The sequence below is a fragment of the Euphorbia lathyris genome, chromosome 3, assembly GCF_963576675.1.
Source record: "Euphorbia lathyris chromosome 3, ddEupLath1.1, whole genome shotgun sequence".
In the NCBI taxonomy this organism is placed as follows: domain Eukaryota; kingdom Viridiplantae; phylum Streptophyta; class Magnoliopsida; order Malpighiales; family Euphorbiaceae; genus Euphorbia; species Euphorbia lathyris.
In genome coordinates this window covers 83,710,404-83,731,455 of record NC_088912.1, presented here as the reverse complement: position 1 = coordinate 83,731,455, position 21,052 = coordinate 83,710,404, and the positions used below count along the sequence as shown (strand labels likewise).

The 21,052-nt window shown below is 34.3% G+C and overlaps 3 protein-coding genes across 6 annotated transcripts; 1 reads left to right on the top strand and 2 right to left on the bottom strand.

Moving 5' to 3' along the window:
• Positions 1-3,819: 3,819 nt before the first annotated feature.
• LOC136221595 (mediator of RNA polymerase II transcription subunit 9) lies at positions 3,820-6,488 on the bottom strand. Of its 3 annotated transcripts, XM_066008976.1 has the most exons (6): positions 6,093-6,482; positions 5,943-6,005; positions 5,754-5,834; positions 5,315-5,373; positions 5,153-5,230; positions 3,820-4,117 (listed from the first exon to the last, which is right to left on the bottom strand). In XM_066008976.1, exons 1-5 carry the CDS (start codon positions 6,363-6,365, stop codon positions 5,173-5,175), a joined length of 534 nt encoding a protein of 177 aa, XP_065865048.1. In that variant the 5' UTR covers positions 6,366-6,482; the 3' UTR covers positions 3,820-4,117; positions 5,153-5,172. The 3 variants fall into 3 exon arrangements, with proteins under 3 accessions (XP_065865048.1, XP_065865050.1, XP_065865049.1); XM_066008978.1 differs by lacking the exon at positions 5,943-6,005 and having other exon boundaries at positions 6,093-6,488; XM_066008977.1 differs by lacking the exon at positions 3,820-4,117 and having other exon boundaries at positions 4,931-5,230; positions 6,093-6,484.
• Positions 6,489-10,418: 3,930 nt separating this feature from the next.
• On the top strand, positions 10,419-13,549 carry LOC136222965 (uncharacterized). Its single transcript, XM_066010672.1, has 2 exons — positions 10,419-10,581; positions 13,157-13,549. Exon 2 carries the CDS (start codon positions 13,169-13,171, stop codon positions 13,376-13,378), a length of 210 nt encoding a protein of 69 aa, XP_065866744.1. The 5' UTR covers positions 10,419-10,581; positions 13,157-13,168; the 3' UTR covers positions 13,379-13,549.
• A 474-nt stretch (positions 13,550-14,023) lies between these two features.
• Positions 14,024-20,730, bottom strand: LOC136222964 (beta-galactosidase 17). 2 transcript variants are annotated; one of them, XM_066010670.1, is made up of 19 exons: positions 20,452-20,730; positions 20,272-20,376; positions 19,877-20,072; positions 19,698-19,786; positions 19,468-19,548; positions 18,811-18,905; positions 18,238-18,308; positions 17,745-17,835; positions 17,557-17,674; positions 17,377-17,472; positions 17,235-17,283; positions 16,734-16,921; positions 16,565-16,636; positions 16,206-16,355; positions 15,749-15,799; positions 15,456-15,633; positions 15,062-15,207; positions 14,870-14,935; positions 14,024-14,359 (listed from the first exon to the last, which is right to left on the bottom strand). In XM_066010670.1, exons 1-19 carry the CDS (start codon positions 20,602-20,604, stop codon positions 14,255-14,257), a joined length of 2,100 nt encoding a protein of 699 aa, XP_065866742.1. In that variant the 5' UTR covers positions 20,605-20,730; the 3' UTR covers positions 14,024-14,254. The 2 variants fall into 2 exon arrangements, with proteins under 2 accessions (XP_065866742.1, XP_065866743.1); XM_066010671.1 differs by having other exon boundaries at positions 20,464-20,730.
• Between the last annotated feature and the right edge of the window lie 322 nt (positions 20,731-21,052).

Genomic DNA, 21,052 nt, shown 5'->3' with positions numbered 1-21,052 from the left:
CGAACAATCCATCAGTCGCGGCAACAATAATATCCCCATCTTCCACATGAATCTCTTCCTTGTAAGCCAAATTTGGAGTATCCCTGCTACCACTGCCTAACTGGACAGTTAAACTCATGATGTTGAACCCGCGATTGATACAGAATTTTTTTGTCTCTAAACAGAATAAATCCGCTATCTCCCAAATTCGCATACCGCAACACATTATAGTCGTTAAGAGCAATAATACAAGCTGTCGACGATCCTTTAGAACAAGTTTTTCTATATGACTCTTACTGGATTGATCGAGCCTTTATTTTGATTGCGTAGTGCATACAGAGAGTTTTACATGAGCTGTTGAGCTTATTTACCTGCTCTATGCCTTGAGAAGCCCAACCGCCAACTCCATCAACGACACCAATGACATTACTTGCTTTACAAATGAAGTGCGCATCTTCGCCTTGTGGTCTCGCTTTGTTGGTCTTCGGTATGTAGAAAGAGGCAATGGTAAGTTTGAGTGTTGTTTTGTTGCTATGATTGAAATTATTTTTCGGAACTTGATCGATGCATTTGGGTTGGATATTGCTGGTTTTGAGGCTTTCAAAGTTGAATTTATTTGCAATCATATTTGCAACAAAGAGTAAATAAAAGTGTCATCATGAGTTTAATAAACATAAACGAGTGAATTAATGAAGAAAACATGGTATAGATTTATATATAGTTTGTGTTTTGTTTAGTCCTTTCCATGTAAAGATTAGAAACTCATTCCAATTAGGATTAGGAAACAATGTCGATACTGTTAGAGGGCTTACAAACGACGCTACGTTCTATTGTTAATAGGATGGTAAATGTAAATTTATAATCTAACTTTGGCCCCTGAAGTTTTGGCAATCTTCCAATCGAATCCTCATTGTGATACTAATTTTTATGATTTCTGGCGTATAAGGAAGTTGGAAGTAATGACTTTAATACATCAGCTATTACTCTTAACACTAGAAAATAATTATTTTTTGAAAAGAGCGAATGAAACCGAATCGTTACAAAGAGCATCTCCTAGCCGATTAGGAATTAGAGAAAAATGAAAAAAGCTAGTATTGGAACAGACATGACGTGCAACAACATGTGCAGTCCCGTTCCCTAAGCGAGGAGAAAAAGAAATCAAATAATCACTTGTTAAGTTTTATTAACAAAAAATGAGTTTTTTTCATTATGTAATTTCATACTCTATTCACCCTCTAACGAGGCTTGAAATTACACCGTCTGGTAAACGATATACTTAAGCAGTGGCGAATCCAGGATTTGAGGGAGCGGGGGGCAAAATTTTACGTAAAAAAAATTTAGACAAAAAATGTAAAATTGTTCAATTTTTTATGACAAAAGATGCAAAATTGTTCAATTTTTGGTGACGAAAAATGCAAAATCGTTCAATTGTCATGCATTATTTTCATGATTTCTTTTGATAAAAAACGTAAATTATAATGTTTCTGACTCGTAATCATCCATTTCCGGGATTCTCGGGTTGTTACGCATCAAATATCCCTAACGTTTTGGGTCAGGTGCAATTTTACCACTAACATCTAAAATGGTACAATTTTACCCCTAATGTTTGTAGCCAATAGCAATTTTATCCCTAACGTTGATAAATTGGATCAATTTCAGACACTATTATAAAATACAGTCATTTTTTTCTTTATTTTGCACCAATTGAATATCAATTTTGTAATTTTGCACCAATTTTACCTCTAACGTTGATAAATTGGATCAATTTCAGACACTATTATTCATGACCGAGAAGACAGTTTGATGAATTATTTCTCAAATTGAGCTAATTTATCAACGTTAGGGGTAAAATTGCTCTTGGCTTCCAACATTAGGGATAAAATTGTACCATTTTAGATGTTAGGGATAAAATTGCTCCTGACCTAAAACATTAGGGATATTTTTGTACTTTAACCCTTAATTTTGAATTAAAAAAAAAATTTAACGGAATGGGGGGCAAATGCCCCTTTTGACCCTTCTATATCCGCCCCTGTACTTAAGATTGTATTGTTTTGTAAGTTGAAACTAAATTCGTTCTACTCCGGTGACTATATGTAATTAATTTTTTACTACACACTTAATTTCACATTTGGTTTTAATAAAGACATTACGATCAATGTCATGATAAATATATGTGAACTTTTATAAGTGACGTGGTAGATATATGACAGCTATATCGCACATCACAAGTCATATTTTTTTTAAATATCGCGTTCTTGTTAACATAGTGCTTAGTTAATATATATGGAACGTCTTTTCATATCAATATTCTAGTAAGTTTTTATACATAATTTATGCTGTAACTTAATTAAAATCAAATACGAAACTCAATAATATGTAATTTACTTTTTTTATATAGGGGAAAGGAAAGCACCAAGTTGAGGCTTCTTGATGTACAAAGAGAATTTTTTGTTTTCTTACGTGATAAAGAGGATTAGTTAATCAACTTATCTCATTAAGGGTCTTTTTAGTTCGGTTTTTTTGCTATTTTTATTAGTCGTTTACAGTCGTATTTAGTTGTTTCTTGTTTGCAGATTAATTACTACTGAAAATTATGATAAAATGTTGTGTTACTATGTAAAAAACCTAATAACGGCATGTTTTAAATTAATTAATAAATAAATTATAAAAATGTAATAACTAAATTAATAAAAATAATTAAATAACAATTAGAAATAATATTTTTTTTTGAATGGAGTAAAACTTATTTTCAGAAATAATATTAGAAATAAGAATAACATTAAAGAAGAAACGTGTTTTGTGAAAAATAAGAAGGATTATTTTATCTAACATAAAATAAATATAAACAGTTTTTCATGAAAATATCTAAAAATTAGATTTTCCTGAAAACCTCCAAAAAATGCTACTGTTTTCATAAAAAAAATGAAAGTTGTTGTATATACCTAACAAAAAAAAAACTATATTTTTTGTGATTTGGATTGACACATTAAACGCTGTTTCGAAAAGTTGAAACAAACTAACCCTCTAATTTTTTTTTTTTTTTTATGCCAGTAATTAGAGTTAGTTTGAGAGAAGAAAAAAAAAACTCTAATAATCGCTTATATTAAACTTTAAAGTGACACATGTCTTATCTACTTCAAACTTGATTAATCGAACACAAAAAGATTCCGGAGTTTGACTATGCTGAGTTAACGAAAAAAACATGAAAAATACAATAATTCAAGAGTTTTCTCCAAAATACACAACCAATTTTTTAAAGAAGCTCTTATATTCACATAAGACTTTGAGTTTGATTGGTCAAATGAATTCCATGAGTATTTTTCTGGAGATCAAAATCATAATAAGTCGAAATCTAGTAACTAAACAAATTCATTTGATTAAAAATTTCTATTTGAGAAAGATTAGTAGGCGGTTTGAGAAAGGTTAATAGCCCGAGAGGCTAACCAATAAGCCAAGACATTAGCCTGCTCATGTGCACAACTGAATCGGAGAAAAACACTCGCAACTCAACCCAAGAAAAACACTTTCCACCTCAAACAGCACTCCAAGCCAATTCCAACATAGTTCCTTCCCCTTCCAATGGATTTAAATATGGGATATGCGTCGATTTTAGCAAAACGAAAAACCTCAATTATTCTTTATCACAAAAAAAGCACAAACATGCGTCTAACAATTCGTGTAACCACAAAGGTTTTTCTTTTAGAATTTACCTTGAGATCAATTTGATTGTTGTTATTATTAGTATTTTGTACTTTCCATTGCAAGTCGTAACAAAAGCAAGTGATTAAGAAAGAAAGAAAAAAAAAAAAAAAGTGGTGCATTCTGAAAGAGAGTTAGGAATAGACGTTTATGCGGCTGTAAGTAATGAATAGAGTGGTGAATGTTACCAAAATGGAAGTGTAACTACTATATAACATAAGCACTGGACTACAACTACAAGTGTCAGCAATTTTCGTTCTGTCATTACCGGAGATCCGAGAACTCTGACTGAATGAACAGATGGGCATCAAAATGCTATACTTGGGAAATTCCATCTGGAGTAAAATAGACAGAGCTGAATCTGATTCCAGACTCACTCAACCTTGCCTTTCCATTCAGACCTTGAACAATAGCATTCCATGCTCTCTCGGAACCACACCTGAAAATAACAACGCTAATTTGAAATCTTACCTTAAAAAAAGTTATGTTTGGCTGTTCCAAAATGAAATGCACTTCAATTCATCAAAAGTACTTAAACGTTGAAGATTTTGGAAGACTACAACTCTTTTTTGTTGCTTGAAACAAGTCATGGAATTGTATATTTACTCCATTGTTATACAATAAGAACAAGCCTTCTTAGATGAGTACTAAAATGTGAATAGCACTGATAGAAATGTAAACAGAACACACACAACAAATAGGAATAATAGAATTGTATTGATAAGCTTGAACACTAAAAATTGACAGAAACTGAAAGATAAATTGAGCTGAGAAAGGTCTCAACTCCCACAGGAAGATAAACTTCTCTCTCTGCTCAAAGAACCGAGCCAAACACTAAAAATGTGCTTACGAGACAATTCTTCCTACCCCCTCCTTCTCACTCTACACCTCTATATATACTAAATAAAGCACTCTCTCTCCTATAACTAACTCTCTTGGCTCCAAATCACGAGTCCCTTAATTCCCATATTACCTTTTATGTGTATTAGCATCTCTATATACCAAAGGTAAGTTTTATGGATACATAAGATGAAGTTTTGAATGATTATCATTGCATTAGGCAGCTCAAAGATGCAATAATATTTTGTTCATGATAGTATTACAAGTTCAAGTAGAAACCACAGCAATTTCACAGGCCACTTGCCAGATTCACAACCAGTGTAACCAAGTCTGGTGTAGTTTAGCAAGGGAATAAGCAAATAGAAAAGGATCTGAACCTCAGAAACACAATATATAGAAGCTATAAAACCTATGCCTAAGACTATATTTGACCTGCCATAAAACAGAAAATGGTAGGAAATATCTTATCATAAACAAGATTTTAACTATAAATTTCATGTGATCTTCAATATTATAATATACAATTGCAAAAGCTCAACCACTGTCCGAAACACAAGGGTTCCTCTTCAAGTAAAAAGAGCTCTCAAATCTTCATTTAGTAAAGAAACTTGGTTCTATTATTGTAAGCTCTTACCCATGCCAGGCAACAGGAAGTCATGGCTCAGACTTGAGAAGCTCTTCAACTGAGTTTCTGTACTTGCTTATGAGATCCCTGTTATTGGAATAGATCAATTCGTGTAAATAGCAAATTGAAACTAATAACTAAAGAAAAAGTCTTGAATTACTTATCACAAACCTCCGTTGATTTAGTAATTGCTCGCTTTCCTCCAGCTTCCGTTTCTGCCCGTCTACAGTCTGCATCAATACATCAGAGGGATGACCATAAATCATACCAAGAAAATCTTAAATAGCTAAGAAACTTAAGGCCACAACTCAATCCACAAATTTTGATATTGGAAGGAAATAACTGAGAATCAGAATATCCTTATTATCTCATAAAAGCTAAATTATTTCATCTGATTTTCCAAACACGTTTGCCATGGACTAGGCCATTAATCAATAGCAACTTCATCAGAAATGACATCAAATGTTGGAACTTAAACTTTCAAATTTCTTCATATTCTTGTTTCGTGAGCTGAAACCATTACAAAGACAAACCAAGTATGAAAGTAAAAAATATCTCATAAACGGTTGAAAAAAGGACTAAGTAACAAAAATAGGACTTGGATGATTACCATAGCTTTTGCATTAATGGAGCTGGAAATCGAATTCAATAGCTGCTGGCACTTCTCAAAGTGGTTGTTCAACTCATTAATCTAAAAAGAAATAAAATCAGCAACTTTTCAACAGTTCATGCCAGTTTCGCAATAGTAAAATATAACCCATTAAAGCAAATAAAATTAGGTAAAAGAACGACAACAGACCAAAGCATCAGATTGCTGATCTCGAGTTTCATTATCGATAACTTCAGAAAAATTCTCGACCAGCTGCATCATATAACGCATAGATATTGTTCGATTTGGAATCAAAAACATCAAAAGAAACACAAATTAGGGGAAAGAGTTAGGTCTCACATGTAAAAGGTGGAAGTGAGAAGCGAGTGATTGGTGATGTTGATTTTGTGGTGGCTGTTGTTGTTGCTGCTGCTGCTGCTGCTGCTGCTGTTGTTGAACCAGACGCTGTTGCTGCTGCTGAAATTGTTGTTGTTGAAGTTGATTAAATTGCTGCTGCTGTTGAGACTGTTGATGGAGGTAAAATTGGTCTTGATTAGAATGAGCAGGTGAGTTACTGTGGGATGGCACGTTGGGGATCATTGTCCACGCTCCTGCTGTATACGAATGATCCATTTCTCTCTTCCTTACCTGAATCGCAGACCACAGTCGCAGAAATTATAGGAATGAACCAATTTTGTTCAATTTGCCGCTGCCGTCACAAGATGATGATGACCAAAAAACTAAAAAAAAAACGTTAGAAAATATTAAATGATATGGTTGTTGTTTCATAAATAAATACTTTGACTAATTTTTAACTCTTTTTTGTTTTTTTTTTTTTTTGAAACATGACTAATTTTTAACTTACTAATTGGTTCAAAAAAAAACTTAACTAGTTGAGAATAATTGTAATTACCAAACATCACTTAAAATAAAAGCAAAGCATATTTTAAGGATAAAAAACACTTAATTAAGTATAAATTAAGATTGGTTAGAGTGGTATTATAAAAAAAGATTGGTTTAAGTGGTTAAAAATTTAAGTCACTTAATCTCATTCTAAAATTCGAAAACTGATATACGCAAAAAGCTTTAATTGATGAAAAATTCACCTAAAGAGTGTAACGAATTTTGAATTAAGAAATCAGATAAATTAAAAAAATATTGGATTAATTTTTAAATTAATTAAATCTTTCAAGTTTATAAGATATTTATTTTTTAACTCTCAATTACCGAATTTGTTATTGATTAGTCCTTTTTTAACCCTCATGTTAATTTTAAATCAACATGATGTGGAACTTTTTTACCACGTTGATATTTATTGAGTTGAGAATTAAATAATGATTAGGAGAGAGATAGACATTGAAACTAGCTTCTTCAATAATTTCAACTCTAAAAAAGATATCGTCTTCGACCCGATAAGCCCGCTGAAGGATTACGTTCTTCCGTCCCCCCCCCCCTTCCCTCTATACCATTGTTATACGATTGTTGCACCACCCCAACCAAGGTCATCGGAAAAACCTTACACATGACATGGTCTTCCTTGGAGTATAGATAGACTATACTCATGAATGCGGCATATTGCTCAATGTGATATTCGAATTTGGTATATAAAGGCAATTTAAGAGTCTTCTAATTTTACTGAAAGTTTTGACTCAATGATCGGGAGGACCAAAAGGGTTTTACTTGAGGTGACTTGGCCTCTGATGACCGCATCCAAGGCTTTCCTATTTAGGAACCTTTAGAACTTTGTTTTCCAAGTGTCCTTTTGGTCAAACGATGTCTTGTATTGAACTTTGAGTGCTCGGTGAGTGCTTGTGGTGGCATGCTCATCTAAAGGTTGGGCTCCTGTGGGGAGTCCATCGCATCTGTAAGTTGATTGGTTAGGTTTAACACAATTCCTATTCGGACAGGTTTTTGACTCAGAGGAATTCCTAAAGTTTTTGTTATACTCATGGATCACATTTTGAGTCTCGATCATGTGTCTTTAGATCTCATCGTACCAGACTTGTGTGGCTTGGAAACTCTGAAGAGTCTCCATTAGTTTTGCAGTGGGGTCTATGGTTTCATCCTCCGAGTCTGCCTAAATACAAACATTATCTTCAAAGGTTTTTCATACAATGGTTCTCATTTTCTTTGTCTTTTGCTTGCCCACTAGTTTCGACTATCTCCTTCGTGAGGGAGATTTCAGGAGGAGGAGATTCTGTCATTTTCGCTATCTTTGTTCATAGTGAATGATAAGAGAGAATGTTTGTTCATGCTCACCGCACCAAATAATAAGGTATTGAGATTGACTTCTTTTTCCTTTTTGGAATGCTCTAGTCTGCGTCGGGGGCAGTCTCCTGAATACACTTCAGTCATCAAGTTAGAGAGAAATTATAATAGTATAAAGAGAACAAGATAGCCTGAATCCCTTCCTTGGAAGCTCAGATGTAATATTTATATGCGTCGGATAAAGATGGAACATCCTTAATTCCCTTAAAATTTGCCTTTTTTGGCCATGGATGAGTTTGGATCGTTTTGGTACTCTATTGGGCTTAGGCCATTGGTTGTTTAGGAATGTCGAAGGTTGGGCCTTTCATGGGTCTATCTCCGCCCTTCTACTACACTTGATGGGTTTGAATCCATTTACCACATCACTAAGTATTTGACTTTTCCTCATAGGTATGAATATTAACTCTCTCACCAACTTGCACCACCGAATCAGGAGTTCTTATATTAAACACTTGGTGTTCCATGTCATTCGGAGGACCCCTAATTCATATTTGGACACGTGTATTGTGACCCTACATAATAATTAAAATAGTGAAGACTCTTATAATTTACGTGAGTCCATATTACACGTATCCAAATATATATGGAATGTCCTCCATTTGATATAGAGAACCGGATGCTTCTAATAATTTCTCCTGAATCAGAACAACTACCTATCTTCTTCCATTTCTCTCTCTTTCTCTCTCGGCTTTTATGAAGTTGTCAATTTTTGTTAGAGTAGACTAGTAAACCTTGTTTCAAATTTCTTTATTGATAAATAGCTATAATTACATTGCCTAGTCATCAATTAGTTTTCAATTCATGAGTTTCCATATGGCAAAAAAATTACACGTCATTATGTTGATTCATCTTTAAGTTTTAAGAGCAAATTGGATGGAAGAGTTAGAAAAGGATTAGATCAACAACGAATTCAACAATGATTAATAACTTAATATATGGAAAAGTAAATCTAAAATTTAGAGACTTAATTATGGGTTTTGCTTAATATAAATAAGTGTAAACTATTCAATTAAGTGTTTTTCTTTTATTATCAAATAAGGCCTAACACATTGCTTGGGATCAAATGAAGGATTTTAAAATAAATTGTCATCCTCCACCTTATTTGGGAGATGAAGTTAAAATTAGGGATAATGTGCTTCTAATAGTGCAAATTTACTCGTATAGAATAGAATTTTTAAACTGACTGATTTGATAGTTATTCGACTATTAGATGTAGTATCTTTCAAACAAATTTGTTGATAAAATAACGTAGTTATATGTTTTTTTGATTGGTTGTTATACATGTTTTAATAACAAAGTAAGCATTTTATGCAGTTTTTTTGGTGATTAACTTGTATATGTGGCTGACTTAAATATTATTATTTCGTCAAGTTATTTGTAATTGTGCTAGTAATATAATAAATATTTTAGACAATTTATGTTTGCAAGGTCTAATGTGATAATTAAATAACGAATTAAATAACAGTAAAACACTCTGTTTAAATTTTTTAGATTTAACTTAGTAGGTAATGTGTCGTTTTTGGGTTGACACGAAACTAACACGCAAATTTTTATGTTAGGATTGATATGCTAACCCGAGAACGATACGAAATAATACAAATATTTAAAATTATTGTTATATTCTCCTATGTTTTTATATATCACTTTATTAATAAAGAAAATATTAGCGAACTTTTAAATGGTTAGTGTTAACATACTAATCTAAGAATGACATAAAATATTTAAAAATAGTATCATATCTTCTTATATTTTTTTTAGTTATCATTAATATATATGCATAATAAAATTAGATGTAACCCAAAAACACGATACGAAATTGATACTAACCCAAACATGTTAACACGATTGTATGAAAGTTTTTGGATTGGGTTTGATTTTACTCTTTTTAACGCGAACTTGAAAATAACACGACACAAACACGACTCGGACATAATAATTATCAGGTGTAAACAAATCCGCAATTTTCGACTAGATTGTTAATTTTTTATAAATTAATATGATTTATAAAGGACATCCGTTTAATCGAGACAATTTTTATTGTATTTATATGACATATAATTGTGTAGAAAGTATATGTCATATAAATACAATTATAACAACACCGTACTCTTTTTTGACACTTAATCTTGTTTTTAGTATTTTTCACATCGAATTTTTTTGTTTGGATGTCTTCCATTTGCCATCACCGGAGACTGTATTTATTGATATCTGAATAAAACAACTATGGATGAAATTTTATTTAAATTAAAATAAGTTTTATGCTAAGAAATTAAGATTTGTGGTAATAACGTGAAATTTCTAAAAATTTGGAGGACTTTGGATATAGTTAACCATAAACCGTACTGTTTTCAGCAAACGTCTAAACGCCATGTCGTATTTGTTGTGGGCATATCCAAAGAGGACTTTTGCCTCTTTTCACGAGATCAATTGGGACCGCTGCCATTAACAAATGCAAGACCTTAATTGTAGCTCAGCAGAAATAGGAGTGCTTTAAGTATCCGCAAAATCTCCCGTCTTTCCTCTTCTGCGCTGCAAATTGTATCATCATCTGCTAAGGGACTTCTTCGATTTTGAATTTTAGGTGTTTCTTTCTCTCTCTTTCCCTCTTTCGCAGCTTTATGTTGTCCTCTTTCTATATGAATGCAGGCATGGGTGTTGAAACATGCTAAATTTTATGTTATGTGGAATAATGAAGCTGAAATATGATCTGGGCCTTTTTGATTCGGCTATTTTTGCATCAGTAGGAAATTTTGAAGGATTTGCCTATAGTCCAAATAGCCTTTTGTGTTCTTTGTTCTGTGTACATGTTAAAATGTTAAGGAAACTAACAAAATCAATTTGCAGCATGAGATTGTCCTTGCTTTTTGAATCCCCCTGGGAAAGTTTAGATAATTGCAGTGAATGATAAATTATACCAAAATCAAGGAGGAAATGAGTCCCTACTATTATTTGAAAATTGTTGATTTGTGGCTGATATAGTCTGAAATTGTTTACCTTTTAAGGAAGTTTGACATAAATTATACCAAAATCAAGGAGGAAATTAGTGCAAAGGATGTTTTCTCTCATAGTATAACTAGGGTTATTTGCATAGATGATTAGTGTATTGAAATATTAGATTACATGTAATGAAAATTCTTATGGGTGAGTGAGGGAATGTAAAATAAAGGAGTCTTGTAAATTAGCATGAAGGCTGTTCAAAGAAGAAAAGAACAAAAGAATAACAGACTGCACTTTTGTCATGAGGAAAGCTTTTGTTATCTCTTTGTACCTATGTCATTTTTCTCTTTGAAACTTAATGACATTCTGTGCTTTTGCGAGTGTAAAAGATCATGGTATTTTGCAAGCACAAGTTCACATCATTGACTTTCCAGGTTTTCCTAGATTCAATTGATTGTTTTATAAAGGCTTAATACCTCCGCCTCCCCCCTGAACTTGTTCAATTTTGTCATTTAGCCCCCTCTACTTGGTGGCCAACCTATCAGCCCCTCAACTCACCAAATGTAACACTTAGTGCCTCTTTATGTGCCTACATGGCATTGATTAGCCTCTTGGGAGGTATACTCAATGCCATGTAGGCACAAAATGGGCCAATTGTATGACAAGTTTTGAGTTGAGGGGGCTGATAGGTTGACCACTAAGTAGAGGGGGCTAAGTGACAAAATGGGACAAGTTCAGGGGGCGGCAGAGGTATTAAGCCTTTCATAAATTGTTCATTGGTAGAACTCCAGGGGAAAGAGTCATCAGGCAGCCTGGTTTTCTCGCATTTAGGTGTAATCGCTCTTTTAGTACTCAGGGGAAGGAGTTACGGGCAGCGTGGTTCTGTCAACATCAGGTGAAATTGCTCTCATAGTACTTAAAGGAGCTGGGAATATTAGGAATGTTTTAGTGCATAGTCAAACTGTTCGTTCACATCCTTTTTTTTTAACTCAAATTGATTTATGGTTTTCAAATAGAATATCAGGAGAAGGGGAAGGATGGAACTATGATATGTTAGACTTTAGCTTCTTTGGTAGTTGTTCATATTTGGCCCTTCAGGGTGAAGGTCAACGCTAAAACTGGGCTGTAACTATCCATATCCAACATCTCTTCCAATAAGGCTGTAGACTGGAGCTGCAGAGATGGTTACGTAAATCAACAATCTAGGAGAGGAAAACGCTCTTACTATCTAAGGTTTCTAAACTAGTCTGTAGTTACTTCTACAGTATTGAAATGGATTGTTAATTAAAGATCAGAAGTTAGAGGATTGGGGAGTTTTAGGGTTTTTGACTATTGATCAAGAAAAATATGTTTTCAGGTACTTTTCGTTACGAGTAGATTGCCTTTTGGACATTATTAGGCATTTCAAATACAACAATTTTGAATTTGCAAGATTTGAACTGGTTGATCCAAGTAGTTTCTATTAGAAAGTAATCTTCTCGTAAACCTTTAAATGATAAGTGAGGTAACAAGTTTCTAGGGACATTTTTCCTATGATATTATTTTCTTTAAAAAGCTGAAACTGTTGAATTATAGGTGCATGTCATAACAGTGGCTGATACTTTTAATTCCACTTTAGGCATGACATTTGGCTTTGATGAACACCGTCCCCATTTCACTTGCTTATTGTAGAGGCTGTAAGTACACAGTGGCCCACAACTATGAATAGTATAGTGGGGTTGAAACACAAGAGTACCCGCCCCTTCAAGTTGGCCACTTTTTCTGAAACACAGTCTAGAAACCATAACCGTAAATATACACATCTTTGATGCTGCCGTTTCACGTCTTAAAAAGCAAAGCTGACTTGACGAGCATGGAGCAATAAAACCAAAAATCTCTTATCCTTCTACTTAAGGGGCAAAGATGTGTCTTTTGCTACTGAGAAAACGAATGGTCAGTGTGAAGGTTCAAGACTTAGCCGCGTTAGCGGAAACTCGATTCTCATAGCGAGGCGCTTTGCTAACTATGTGGTTCGTAGCAGAAAAATATTGGAATACATGTTAAAATTGCTGCTTTGGAAACATTGCAGGGTTCTTCACATTGTTTTTGGTCCCTTCTAATAATTTGTTCTTATCATTCCAGACTTCCAGGTTGCTTGCCTTAGCAGGATGTGCTATGGTCATTCAATATTTCAGTAATTTTCTTATCTTTTGAGTTTGACATGCAAATGTATTTTGCAGAAACCATAAAAAATGGAGGTAAAACCAACAGTTGCTTTGAGGGCTATACTTGTTGGAGGGGTGGCTATATTTGCAAAGGTAGCCGGTGTTATGAAGGCTGCTGGAGGCGCAAAGCTAGGGGCTGCAGCAACTGCCATGTCAATTGCAGCAGGTGCTGCTATGTCAGGAGGAAAACACGACTCCAATGATCCTTCTTCGCCTTCACCTTCACCTTCAAAATGATCATTGTTATTTTTTCTTTTGTTGTCTGTTGTAGTAGCATTTGTACTGTAGTTGTCTGTTCCCTTTGCGTATCTCGGGAGCAGAATGTATGTTTGAGCTGTGTGATGATCTTGATCACAAGAAAACATTAACTGAGAGAAATAAATGAATAGAGATATAATTTTGATTGAAGCCTCTGATGTGAAGTTGTGAATTTGATGCATAAGGGTGATCCTGTTGCTGATAGTGAGGATTAAAATTAGTGTCAAAGTAGAATTTATCCCATTAAAATGTAGTAAGGAAGCAGTAATGCCTCTCCTTGCAATGTTCAATGGTTATAGACAGATTACTTTTGAAATTCTGAAATCCACTGAGCATTCATCCGCTTACCAAACAAACATTTGGGGAAAAAAATGTCACAAATCCAGAAATATTTTCAAAAGCAATACAAAATGAGAAATACTTTACATTTTTACAAAAATTGTTTAAGTACCCCCTACTTAAAAGCATTGCTGAAACTAGGTACGCCCAAGCCACGAGAAAAGAGTGCAAATAATGTACAGGAATGGCTGAACAATAATTGGCTCACAAATTCGAGCTAGTGAATGAAGTTTTACCCAAGTGAGGTTACTTGAAAAGTAAAACTGCTGTGGTTGCATAGAAAGATAATTAAAAATCTCCAAATTTATTTCTTCTCATCAACTGATCAACATCCTACATTGTGTATTCTAATTCACCCAAATCCCTACGTTCTAAGAGACATGTCACACTTTCTTTTTTTCCATTTGCATATGCCTGAACTTCAGTTAGAAGTCGAGCATGCCAGACATTGCGGTCACGCATTCAGCTTATTGTTGTCGCCTTCCAAGAAGAGTTATACGTAGATGCAATATGCCATTAAAGTTGATGTACACTCGATTTACTTGAACCACAACCGAATTCTGGCTGATTGACTGAATGTATCACAAGCCGAGGATGAGGAGATTCTAACTCCAGTATAACCTGTGCATTTACAAATACAATTAGTCACTTGCAATAAAGAACCATCCCTGGACTGCTAATAATGCTGCTAGAAGAAACTAATGACTCCCTTTCTTCGGAATTTCAATTTCGGATGTATGTGTATCAGAAAAGGCAAAAATTTGGCCCTATACTTGCCACTTGCCACATTTCGTCTCTTTGCATCCTGTTCTTTGATTTTGACATATATGTCCCCATGTACTTCCTATTTTTGTAAAATCTGGACCTTAACAAGCGATTCCATTATTGGTTTATTACACGCTACATTACACAATTGAAAGACATAGTTCAATCATGCACATTTTAACAGTATATATACTGTTAAAGGAATCGTTCAAGGACTCAATTTGGTAAAAAAAAAAAAAAAAACTAAAGTACAGAGACAGAATGTGCCAAATTAAAGAAGAGGAGCCAAAATGATGAATTGTGCTTAGTATATAGAGCAAAATTTAACTTTTGATTATGTGTATGTGCAGAAAAGACATCCCATACCAGAACATTTTCTCCATGCCGAAGGATTGGAGAAGGGACATAAAGGTTACACTGTGGTCCAAATGACTGCAAAAAGAAGCCATTCATGGAATCTTAGTAGTGGAAAGGAGTAGTTATGTGTAAGAATAAGAGAATCAACCAACAAAGTAAAAAGGTCGCAACGTTGATAGAGAAGCTCAGCATTAAAATTACCGGCCAATATCTTCCGATGTTAATATCATTTATGAATGCTATTCCTTTACCCCAACCATTGAATGAGATGAACGTATCGTTGATTTGGTGTTCTTTTTCAATAGTAAATTGGCCTCTATAGAATGCTGGTTCTTTGGAAATACTCCCTACAAAAGGAACCGAAAACTTACTGATTAGTTTTCTTATTTTCGATCATTGCTTGTAATCATGCCCCAAACAAATGACATTAGCTCTCCGAACGATGGACTAAGGAGTCATGTCAATGCACAACCAAGATCATTCAGGACTAGAAAGTAAAAAATGATATTCTGACTTGAGTCCATATTCAACTGGATGGTGAAAACTAAATAAGAAAGGTAACATTATTCTTGCATTATATAATTTTGGGACGTACTAGGCTTGTGTCGCTTTTCTTCTAATTTTGTAACCACTGATGCTACACTGGATCCCATATGTGCAGCTTGAATGATGGGGTTGATTTTTGGCTCCTCATTCAGGTTGTGAAGTGGAACTGGAATCATTTTCCATCCATGCAAAATTTTCCCGTCTAGATAAACAGATGATAAAATGCCCTGCAAAAATGAGAAAGTTAACAGCCATATCTGATCTGTTAGATAAATAACACTCTCATCTTATGATGATAAAGTTGAAAGAAGGAAGAAACACAGTTTCCGTAAATAGCTTTACCTTCCTATCGAAAAGGTATCGCCCGTAGTTCAAGCGGCCCATGTTTTCCACCTATAAGAGTAAAAAATAAATTGATTTTAATCAAAATATTGGTATGATTCTCAGCACAAAATAACTGGGTATCAAAATAAAAAGTACTTTACATCAAATAACAATTCTTTTGGAAAATTACTTGACCACAGGCAAAAGCCTCAACCATGAAAGGAGGACCTATTAAAAACTTAAGCTTTGATTGCCGCCATTTTCATTACAGCTTTCAAGCCAATCACATGAGCGTTTTCAACAGTAAAGGTCAATAATGGACCATAAAACATGACAGGAACTTTCAAAAAGGTTCCTGCTTATCCAAGGAAAAGCACAATACCCAAGGAAATTGACAAGAAAAATAGTGCTAAATATTTTTTATGTTTAATGAACACGTTAGTTTCAACATCTACCTATCGGGAATAGACAATACCAGAACAAATAAGCTGATGTCGGAAGCACAGCCATTATTAGGAAGCCCAAGTTTTTGACTTGACCACCTTTCAATTGACCCAACGAATCTTGGCCTTCCACCATTACCATCAGAAGGGCACAATGTAAACACTTGAGCTCTGTCATGTACCTGTAACATGTCCATATGAATAAAGTTAAAAATGCCTCAGAGAAAGAAGTGGAGCTAAGACAACTACATTTAAATGAGGTGCTTAAATGTTGCATTGTTGTCATAATTGAAGCTAGAAAAGAGAGTCCAAAATAAGATAGTTGGATGTTGGAGATTTTACCTAAACACAACGAAAACATACAAGTGAAATTAAAAAGAACGAATAATACCTTCTGTATGAACAAAGTATTTCCACCATCCTTTGAAGAATACTTTGAAACATATAGTAAAAATCCAAACATCTGAAAACAAAATAAAAAGTATTTGTTATGACTAGCCTTGATAAATTATGGATTGGTACAGTCATGTAAATTCATAAACCTATACAAAGTTACTCACCTGTCCGACAGACTCCATAGAAACTGGGTTTTGGGATTCAACCACATTAGCAGGATTTACCACATCAAGCATATCGAACAAAAATGTTGTTTTCTGCAACCGAATAGGTCCATATCCTGTCTTTTCATTATTGGGAGGAACTGGAGGAAGTGGTAATGCACTATGAAGCCCTATAATCCTACGCAATGCTGAAGCAAACATTGAAAAGTTAAGAAAGCATTGGGCTAAATTCTCCCAAGGTAAGACAAAATCATGAGAAACAAAAGCTTGCCACAAGATCCAGATTAAGATATATTAAGTAAATAACTGAAAACACATGCTTTGCATTATGTTCTATATAAGCCCCTAATTCCCCAGGTCACTGTCACCAAGAAGTTAATTGGTAATCAGACTATCTTAAATTCTAAGCAAGAAGAAACGTTGCACACTGCATATTGCATAATGGTAAAAAAGGGAGAGAGAAACCATACAAATCAAGACTTGGGTAAAAAGAATCAATACCAGTAAATTTTGCATTATCCACATCACCAGATTCCCTAATTGGTGCATCCTGTAAAAACAATATTTGTTAGGTTTGGTGCAAACAAGTACTCCGCAAATGCAATTCCAAAATATGTAATACCCAAGTTAGCATTGTTCTCACATAATCATAGGAAGTGAGATCCGGCTTGAAATCAAACTCATCTCCACCAGTATTTGCTCCATTGTAAAAACCGAAGTTTGTTCCACCATGTGCCATCTAGACATCAGAATAGATGAGATTTTGGCATATCACAGAGGATCAACTTTTAAATCAGTAAAAAGTTCAAACCCTGGGACATACATAAAGAACAGCTGAACCATTTCGTGACAAAATCTTTTCCAATGAAGATGCTGTAAAATCAGCATCTGTGTGTGCAATCTTCTCTCCCCAGTGTGTCAACCAGCCAGTATAGAACTCCCTGAGAACTATGACCATTACAAGCATTGAACAATGATTAAGAAGTGATGATTTTATTACAAGGAACGTACGAAGAAAGTGGTGGTGATTTTCCTGGGGCATTGTACTCCTTTTGTAACTTGAATATAGGCCATGGATCATCACCAGTGGTAAAATCGACAGCTGCATATAGGAAATAAATAATAAGCAAAACATGTTATTCATGTAGAAGTTCATAGTTATTTTGAATCTTTAGTCTACCTTAAATTATAAAAGCAGAGAAGGATGATTTAGTATGGGTATTACCACTTGAACATGTACTTCAAAGATATATCATCATACTTTATAGAAAGGAGCCAACAATATATCTTACTCAAAATCAGAAAAAACACTTTTACATTTATGGTATGTTTGTTATGAGGGAAGTATGGAAGGAAAGAAAGGAAATATATATCTATCTAGTAACATATATGTTAAAGTGACCATAGCATTACTCCTCACTGAAGACATGACAAAAACCATGATAAGAATTACATAAAATTCATATACAATGATTACAATCAAAGTAAGATATTTGAGATCTACCTGTAAATACAGCATCTCCGCGAATGGTTCCTTTCTCAAGAAGCTCCCTAGAACCTCCATCTGTGGTATATCTAAACACAGAAATACTTATCAAGAAAAGGATGATATGCCAAAAAACAGAAGCTAGACATCTACAAAATTTGCGGGGATGTAATACACAACAGAATAATATGTCTGGAAGATAAAATGTAATCTGGTAAGAAAGAAGAAAATCATGTAATAGATAGGAATATGTGCCCTTGGAAGATGACACCTAACATGTTATGATGATGAGGCGAAAATCATATAAATGCATAAGAAAGTGAATAACTTCATGTGGCCAACACAAATCCAAAAGCATATGATACTGAACTTGTTCTCCAAGAATGGTTCACTGAATAGGGTATAGTATGATGAACTGGAACGGTCCTACATTCTAGAGTTTATGATTAGAGAAAGACAACCTAGGACTTTAATTGAATTTGCAAGTGAAATTACACAAGCAATAACAAAAATTTACAATGCATACAAACAAGAAAGAACATATTCTACATGAAAACATCAACATAAGACTGAAGACATAGAACCTCTTACAGGATTATGTTATCCCCAAGATGTTCCCGGGCCAGTTTGACCAGGTGATGAAGATAAGGTTTGTCATCTCCATATGAACCAAACTCATTTTCAATCTGTCAATATGATCTTCTTAGTAGTGTTTCAGTAAGGAATACTTGACATTATCAATTCGAAAGTATACAGTCAATTTGATGATAAATTACTCAAATCAAAGAGAAAGATTCTTTGAACCATAAAAGAGATACTTCCAAATAAAAAAGAAAATTCTATTCTCTATACTATTAGGTTATTAGTAACAACATGTAGCTCTTAATAGTAAGGCTCTGAGCTGTGTTCAATAAAAAAAAAAAAAAGGGCGGCCCGGTCGCATTACGCGTCCCCGCTGAGCGAGGGTCCGGGGAGGGGTCCCACCACAAGGGTGTATTGGGGGCAAGCCTTCCCTTACCAATTTGATTGGCAAGAGGCCGCTCCTAAGCTGTGTATTGGGGGCAAGCCTTTCCTTACTGAGCTGTGTTCAATATTTCAAAGAAAAGTTCCCTAAGAAGCACCATTGTTCAAATTCTTTACAGGTTGGAATTTTTCAACCAATATAATCTATATAATGTTCCTATTTATAATCTGTTGGAAATCACATAACTTATACTACGAAAAAGGAAAATTAGTATCTTCAAATACCTGAACCATAATAATAGGACCTCCATTGTTATAAAGCAAAGGATTAACCTTTGCAAGTAGAATTCCCCACCATTTGTCAACCTACCAAATTTTAGTCAATATCAATGAATAACTAAAAAAAAAAAAAAATCCTTCTAAACCCTTATTCAGCAAAATATAAAAAAATGTACCAAGTTATCAACAAAAGACAGCATAACTAATTTCTGCAGCAATTAATTGTCATGACGTACCAATTGTAGATAAGCAGGATCAGATGATCTGAGTTTGAGAGCTGGTTCTACGGCCAGTAACCAAGCAGGAAAACCTCCCAAGTCCCACTCTGCAATAGAAACAACAATTCCATTGACACATTGAACCGACCTCACTGGGCCTAACTAAGAAACTTCAACACACTATAGTTAGCAATAACCTCCGCATATATAAGGTCCAGGCCGAAGCATAACAAGGAAATCCAGCTTCTGGCAAAGTTTGAGAAAAGAAACTAAATCTGCAATACCCTCAAAAACCAAGTTCCCCTGTTGAGGTTCATGCAAATTCCAAGGAACATATGTTTGAATTGTATTCAACCCCAGAGCTTTTGCTCTCATCAGCCTATCTTCCCAGTACTTCATTGGAAAAATGAACCAAAATTACAACCCAAAACAACAATTTTGGTTTAATTTAATCGATCAATCTTGTATACTTATCTCAGTAGCTTTGGTCGAGTAATAAAAGATGGAGATATAATTGCAGATTATAATTAGATATGATAAAATTGACAAAATCAGGAAACACAATTCTCATTTCTCAGAGAGAGAAATATACCTCAGGAAGAATTCGAAAATAGTGCAAATCACCACCAATAATTCGGAAAGGCTTACCATCTTTCAAGAACATATCATCCTCAATCTCAAAGCTTCGATCTTTAGCCTGAGGCATTAACATCATACCCATCAAATTATGATCAAATCTCAGAAAGAAAGCAAAAGTTTAAGAGAGAATTACTCTGAGGAAGACCTTTCTGTGGCGATGAGAGTGAGAGTGAGAGTGAGAATGAGAAGGGAGAGGAGCGAAGACAGGAACGAAGACTCCAAATGCCATTAGAGAGATGACGAGAAGTAGAAACGACGTCGATTTGGGGCCTCTCTTTCTCGCCATTGTTGCTGGCAATTTGGAGCTCGACGAAGCTGCTGTGCTTACGACAATGGTTATGTCGAAATTATTAGGTAAGGTAAGAAAGCGGAGCGCGCGCTTTCTCACTGTCGTTGACTGACATGGACAGTTAAGATGCCAAAAACGTTTTTTTCTTGAAGTACATTCTGAAACAGTTGCTGTGTTTGTTTGAAGATATTTGTTGGATGTTAAATTAGATAAAATTATATAAAATTCGACTGAATACGAAGAAATGGAATGAAATTTTAAAAGAAAATTGTTTAAATTAAGTGAAATCAATCATACGAGATGAAATTGTTTTTTATTATATTAAATTTTTGTGAAACTACATTAAATTATTTGTAACTATTTTAGGAGAAATTTTACATTAATACTTCCGGCCAATGAAAATCGTTTTAAATCTCACTACATGGACATGATTGGTGGAAAGAAA

Coding starts and splice junctions, on each gene's coding strand:
- LOC136222964 (XM_066010670.1), bottom strand. CDS start 20,604: ATGGCGAGAAAGAGAGGCCCCAAATCGACGTCGTTTCTACTTCTCGTC. Junction 20,377..20,451: donor ACAGAAAGGTCTTCCTCAGA/GTAATTCTCTCT, acceptor TTAATGCCTCAG/GCTAAAGATCGAAGCTTTGA. Junction 17,473..17,556: donor ATGGTTCAGCTGTTCTTTAT/GTATGTCCCAGG, acceptor TCTGATGTCTAG/ATGGCACATGGTGGAACAAA.
- LOC136221595 (XM_066008977.1), bottom strand. CDS start 6,365: ATGGATCATTCGTATACAGCAGGAGCGTGGACAATGATCCCCAACGTG. Junction 5,835..5,942: donor ATCAGCAATCTGATGCTTTG/GTCTGTTGTCGT, acceptor ATTTCTTTTTAG/ATTAATGAGTTGAACAACCA. Junction 5,374..5,753: donor CCATTAATGCAAAAGCTATG/GTAATCATCCAA, acceptor GTATTGATGCAG/ACTGTAGACGGGCAGAAACG.
- LOC136222965 (XM_066010672.1), top strand. CDS start 13,169: ATGGAGGTAAAACCAACAGTTGCTTTGAGGGCTATACTTGTTGGAGGG.